General features: G+C 33.3%; 1 protein-coding gene across 1 annotated transcript; it reads right to left on the reverse strand.

The window, feature by feature from the left end:
• Positions 1 to 1967: 1967 nt before the first annotated feature.
• Positions 1968 to 2621, reverse strand: LOC139875529 (uncharacterized). The gene has a single exon (XM_071862864.1). The coding sequence runs from the start codon at positions 2619 to 2621 to the stop codon at positions 1968 to 1970; it is 654 nt and encodes a 217-aa protein (XP_071718965.1).
• Positions 2622 to 6959: the final 4338 nt, after the last annotated feature.

Below are 6959 nucleotides of genomic sequence, written 5' to 3' on the forward strand. Positions count from 1 at the left end.
TGTTTTCTCAGGTGTTTGGGAAGCCATCCAAAAATATGGGACACCGTTGATAATGCTAAAAACGAACATATATTTCATAGCATTATCCCTCAAGAAATACAAGCTTTTAGTTGCAATTGTTCTATTTACAAGTGAAATTCATTTAAATAATAAAAGGTGAAGACAAAAGACAGATTCGACTATTTAAAGACGCAAACGACCAAAAAGCTAAAAAGTACAAAGTACAATCAAAGTGATTCCAATTATTAATGAGAAACGTCTCAAAATTACAAGAGTACAAGACGCAAAACGCAAAATACAAGATATTAAATTGTACGCAAGGACGTTCGAAAATCCGGAACCGGGACCAGAGTCAACTCTCAACGCTCGACGCAACGGACTAAAAATTACAAGTCAACTATGCACATAAATATAATATAATATGTAAATAATTCTTAAAATTATTTATATATTATATATATTTATTTAAAACCGTCGGCAAGAAGAAAACAAGCACATGTGAACTCTCCTAGCTGGCCATGCGATCGCATGGCCTGGAAGAGTAATTTCCATGCGATCGCATGGCTCCTGTAGCAGGTCACACTTCTATAAATTTCGCGTGTTTTGGCCAGTTTTTGTCATCCATCTATCTCCCTATCTCACGCGTAATATATATATATATATATATATTATAACTTTAATTTTAATTTTAATTTTAATAATAATAAGGGTATGTTAGCGAATGTTGTAATGGTGTAAGTCGAAATTCTGTCCGTGTAACGCTACGCTATTATTAATCATTGTAAGTTATGTTCAACCTTTTTAAACTAATTTCCCCGTAGCTAAGTTATTATTATGCTTATTTAAGCCGAAGTAATCGTGATGCTGAGCTAAATATTAAAATTGGGTAATTGGGCTTTGGATCATAATTGGGGTTTGGATAAAAGAACGACACTTGTAGAAATTAGACTATGGGCTATTAATGGGTTTTATATTAACTTAAGGATACCTCGTTAATTTAATATAAAGGTTATAATTTGACGTATCTATAAATAACCACATACGCTTAATCGGGTACGGTGGGCGGGATATCTATAAATACCAATAATTGTTTATTTTACCGGACACGAAACTGGATTAATAGTTAATGGACTAGTTGAAACAGGGGTGGATTACATTCAAGGGGTGGATTGTTAACAAAGTAGTAAAACCTTGGACTATACGCAGTCGATAACCTGGTGTATTCATTAAACAAAGTATTAAGACCTTGTTACAGTTCGAATCCCCAATTAGTTAGAATATTTGACTTCGAGAATAAGAATAATTTGACGAAGACTTCCGCACTTTATGATTATGACTGATGGACTATTATGGACAAATCCGTATGGACATATCGAATAATCCAGGACAAAGGACAATTAATCCATGGTAATAAACTAAAATCAACATGTCAAACATCATGATTACGGAAGTTTAAATAAGAATAATTCCTTTATTTCATATTTAATTACCTTTATTTCATATTTAATTGCACTTTTAATTATCGCACTTTAATTTATTGTCATTTTAATTATCGTACTTTTTAATTATCGCAACTTTATTTATTTATTTTTGGGTAAAGGGTAATTCTACCCAGTGAATGTATTAAATAGCATCAAAGATTACACAGTAGGCACAAAAATGCTTAGAGAAAAACTCAAAGCAACCAACCAGGCCAAATGGCCAAAACCAAACACAAGAGAACGCATGCTCGAACAAGCCACAAGACACCCTACTTAAGGGACCTTCCACGCATCTTTCATCAATCTAACTTGACTCGAATTCTTCCATTTGAGAGCCATAATCTTGAGACGAACCATAGAAAAAATAGCAGAAACAATCTTCTCACACGATCTTGAATCCCTTTTAAACAGCCTGTTGTTGCGTTCTTGCCATACCATGTAAACAGAAGCGCCAAACAACAATTTTACAACGATACTACGAACAGTTCATCGTGAAGCAAAGCTGCTGATCGCAGCAACAAAGTCGGTCCAATCATCACCAACAATTGAGAACTGTACATTATTCTTAACACACTTCCATATTCTAGACGCAAATGTGCAACGAAAGAACAAGTGCATATGGGTGTCAGGTTCTGATCTGCATAAAGGACATAAAAGAACAACATTTGGCCCAACTTCCCATTTTTTTAGCTTATCTTGAGTCTTAAGATTCTCACCAAAAAGCAACCATACCAAGAACGAATGCCTCGGAATACATTGCGGGAACCAAACAATAAGGTACCAATCGATAACATCTGCTCTAGTACGAATCGCATTCCAAACAATCCCAACCAAAAAATGACAAAGGTTACCCGAATAATCACGCCAACGAATACAGTAAGAAGCATTTGATAAGGTAGGCGGCACAATGTTACTCAAACCTGGATATTTTCCAAGCCATGTACTTGGCCACCTCCAACCATTTTGTGACACAATATCACATAGTTTCGCTTCTCTAGTGAAGCCAGCGTGCAATATATCCCTGTTAGAAATAATTATAGATAACGGACCATAATCACTCCATGCATCGTGCCACGCGGATATAGAAGCACCATTACCTATACAATGAACAAAATGATCACGAATAGTATCTCTTGTCATTTACTTTACGCACTTTTATTTATCGTAATTTCATTATTATCTTTTACTTTACGCTTTAAATTAAGTTATATTTATTTTTAATATTTTACATTAGGTTTTAACTACGACTAAAGTTTTAAAATCGACAAACCGGTCATTAAACGGTAAAAACCCCCTTTAATAATAATAATACTACTTATATATATTTTTGTATTTTTACAATTATAAGTTAAAAATATAGCGTTAAACTTGGCGAGTTCCCTGTGGACGAACCGGACTTACTAAAAACTACACTACTGTACGATTAGGTACACTGCATATAAGTGTTGTAGCAAGGTTTAGGTATATCCACTCTATAAATAAATAAATAACTTGTGTACAATTGTATTGTATTAAATAGTATTTTCCTAGTAAAATATAACTATTTTGTATACACCTCTACGCACATCAAGTATTTTTGGCGCCACTGCCGGGGACTGCTTAAACGCCGAAAGTGCAACGCTATATATATAAAAAAAAGATTTTTAGTTCTTTTTATAAAAATATACGTTTTAAAAATTGAAAATACAAAAATTTAAAAAGAAAAAGAAAAACAAAATATATATATTTTTAAGAGTTTGTTTAAAATATATAAAGTTAAAAAGTGTTTTTATTTCTATTTTAGTTTTTAATATAAGTATTTTATTATTTTATATAAATATTTATTTATACTAAAAACAGAAAAATAGAAAAAAATAGTAAAAGTAATCGGGCAGCTACACTGTAGCAGCCCAACAACTGAACTGGATCCGAGTCCCATGCGATCGCATGGTTGTATAACTAAGATTTCATGCGATCGCATGATGAGAAAAGACAGGTCAGAAACATAGGATCCGACGAAATTAGGGTTTTAATATTAATAATTATTATTAATCAACCCTAATTAGGGTTTAGTTTTATATTAATTAATTTTAGTTTTATTTATTTTATAGTTTTAAGTTATATTTAGTTTTAATAAATATATAAAATTAATACTTTTATAAATAAATAATATAAAAATAATATTTTTATAAAAATTGTATTTTTACAACTTTAAGTTTATTTTTTTTATATTTTGTATCTTTTTATTTGTTTTAGCTTAATTTTTGTATTTTTCGTTCGTATTTAGTTTTAAGTCATAGTTTTTGCCATAGTTATTTTTATTTCTAGATTTTTAAACTTTGCCGTAAAATCCCTTAAGTGCTTTTTCTTTAAACTAAGACTTAGGTGCTTTAGAATTGTGCGACACCGTTTTAATATGTTAGTACCTTTTTAAGTAATTGCCGTTTTGGATATAGAATTTCTTTTAAGCTTTAATATCTTTAGACGCAACTTTTAATTCTTAATTTTAGTTCCTTTTAAGTTTCGACGCGCTACGTTTTTTTTTATTTTTCGACCTTTTATTTTTCGACGTTTTCCGACGAGATCTTTTTCTTTCTTATTTCTCGCCGCTCTAGTTTTTAGGACATAGAATTTTCTATTTCTTCTCTAAAATTTCTTTAAATTTCAACTAAAAATTATTTTAAATGGTTAAATTGATAGACATCAAAATTTTCTGCTTCGTAGTAATAGTTGGATTTGTTAGTGGCTGAGTTGTGAGCTTCCGATTTAAAGGGTTCTGGCACCCTGCTACATCTTTTGGCTATTCGAAACGTGGGCAAAAGCAGAAAAGTCTATTAATTTGATAACTTATATAATTTTTTTATCTTTTATAACTAATAGGATATTCAGTGAATGCACCGAGCAAAACGTTCACCGCCTTTTATACGTTCACCACCTGTAACTCGATCAAGACATTTAGCCAATATTGTTGCCGTTGATTTTTCTTTAGAATCGTCATCCAGTCGACCAAGTACCCCAATTCAAATTTTTGATAATCCATTTTTTGAACCCGACCTCACAATTGAGAATCCGGAGGATATTCAGGGACAATTCAGAGATTCTGAACCATTAATCTTTCCTCCGGAACCACCAATCATTCAAACGAAGATTGTCGAGGAACAACCCATTAAATCAGAATACTCTAGTGATTCAGATTCAACAAATTCAATCATGGAAAATCTGGAACCTCTAAGTATGGAAGACCGAATGCGAGCTAAACGCACTGTCCAAGGTCACGCAATTACTCAACCAGACATTAATGCGCCAGATTATGATATTAAAGGACAAATTCTACATATGGTAACTAATCAATGCCAATTTAGTGGTGCGCCGAAGGAAGATCCAAATGAACATCTTGGTACCTTTAATAGGATCTGTACACTATTCAAAATCAGAGAAGTGGAGGATGAACAGATATATCTCATGTTATTTCCCTGGACTTTAAAGGGAGAAGCCAAAGATTGGTTAGAATCGTTACCTGAAGGGGCGATTGATACATGGGACATTTTAGTTGAAAAATTTCTTAAACAATTCTTTCCTGCATCTAAAGCCGTGAGACTTCAAGGAGAAATTGTTACGTTCACACAAAAGCCAAACGAAACTTTATACGAAGCGTGGACAAGATTTGGAAAGTTATTGAGAGGATGTCCGCAACATGGTTTAGACACTTGTCAAATAGTACAAATATTATACCAAGGATGCAACATCACTACAAGAAAATACATCGATATAGCAGCTGGTGGTTCCATTATAAAGAAAACCGCAACTGACGCTTACAAAATTATTGATAACACTTCTTCCCACTCACATGAGTGGCACCAAGAAAAAGATATCGTTAGATCATCTAAAGCAGCTAGAGCCGATTCTAGCCATGACTTTGATTCCATTTCCGCAAAGATAGATGCTGTCGAGAGACGAATGGAAAAGATGACTAAAGATATTCACTCAATACGAATTAGTTGTGAGCAGTGTGGAGGACCACATTTGACAAAAGATTGTCTCAGTATTGAACCAACAATGGAACAAAGAGAGATTGTTTCATACAAGAACCAAAGGCCTGGAAATAATTATCAGAATAATTATCAACCGCCAAGACCGATCTACAATCAAAATCAGAATTATAACCTAAATGTTCCATACAACAACCAACAAGGTCCTAGCAATCAACAAGTACCTAATAATACTTACAATCAGCAAAGAACTATTTTTCAAAACAAACCACCACAAACCGATGATAAAAAGCCAAATTTAGAAGATATGATGTCGAAGCTAGTTAAATCTCAAACGCAGTTTTTCACATCTCAGAAACAAACCAATGAACAAAATGCTCAAGCATTTAGAAATCAACAAGCTTTTATTCAAAATTTAGAACAAGAAGTAAGTAACCTAGCAAAGTTGAAAGGTGAAAGAAAACCGGGAAGTCTACCTAGTGATACAAATGCTAACCCCCGGAATGAAACAGCTAAAGCCATTACCACAAGAAGTGGTATTACACTTAAACCACCTGAAATACCTGTAATTTCTGATGAAGCTATTCCTACACCACAAGAACCACAACCTGAGCAAGATAAGGAAACAGAACCGGTAGTTGAAAACGTTAATGAAGATAACACAGTTAAGGAAAAACCTTATGTTAAACCATACCAACCACCACTTCCTTACCCGAGTAAAATGAGAAAAGAAAGACTTGAAGCCGAGCAATCCAAATTCTTGGATATGTTTAAACAAATAAATGTCAATCTTCCTTTCATTGATATAATTTCAGGAATGCCAAGATATGCTAAATTCTTGAAAGATCTAATCACAAATAGAAAGAAAATGGAAGAACTCTCGGTTGTTACTATGAATGCTAATTGTTCTGCAGTGCTGTTGAATAAGATACCAGAAAAACTTTCAGATCCAGGAAGCTTCACAATTCCATGTTTTCTGGGTAGTCTTAGTTCAATAGAAGCATTGGCAGACTTAGGTGCTAGTATAAATTTAATGCCGTATTCATTATACGCTAAACTAGACCTTGGAGAATTGAAACCAACACGAATAAGCATACAACTAGCAGATCGATCAATAAAATATCCTAGAGGGATAATGGAAAATATGCTAGTTAAAGTTGGTACTTTAGTATTTTCAGTAGATTTTGTTATTCTGGACATGGAAGAAGATTCTAGAGTACCTCTCATATTAGGATGACCATTCTTAAACACGGCTAAAGCAATAATAGACGTGTTCGGTAAGAAACTGACCCTAAGTATAGAGGACGAGAGTGTTACCTTTTCAGTTGATAGAGCCATGCAACAACCGCAATCTGCAGATGATACATGTTATTATATTCAAACTATAGATTCACATGCAGAATTGTTAAAAGAATTTCCAGAATTAGGAACAGGAGAATGTTCTTTAGGAGAAGGAACTGAACCAATTGATGAAACTGAAATGTTAGCTACACTTATGGCTAATGGATAT

This window comes from Rutidosis leptorrhynchoides, chromosome 11 (genome assembly GCF_046630445.1).
Source record: "Rutidosis leptorrhynchoides isolate AG116_Rl617_1_P2 chromosome 11, CSIRO_AGI_Rlap_v1, whole genome shotgun sequence".
Lineage (NCBI taxonomy): Eukaryota > Viridiplantae > Streptophyta > Magnoliopsida > Asterales > Asteraceae > Rutidosis > Rutidosis leptorrhynchoides.

Bases quoted from the DNA above. Each gene is read 5' to 3' on its own strand.
- LOC139875529 (XM_071862864.1), bottom strand. From the start codon at position 2,621: ATGACAAGAGATACTATTCGTGATCATTTTGTTCATTGTATAGGTAAT.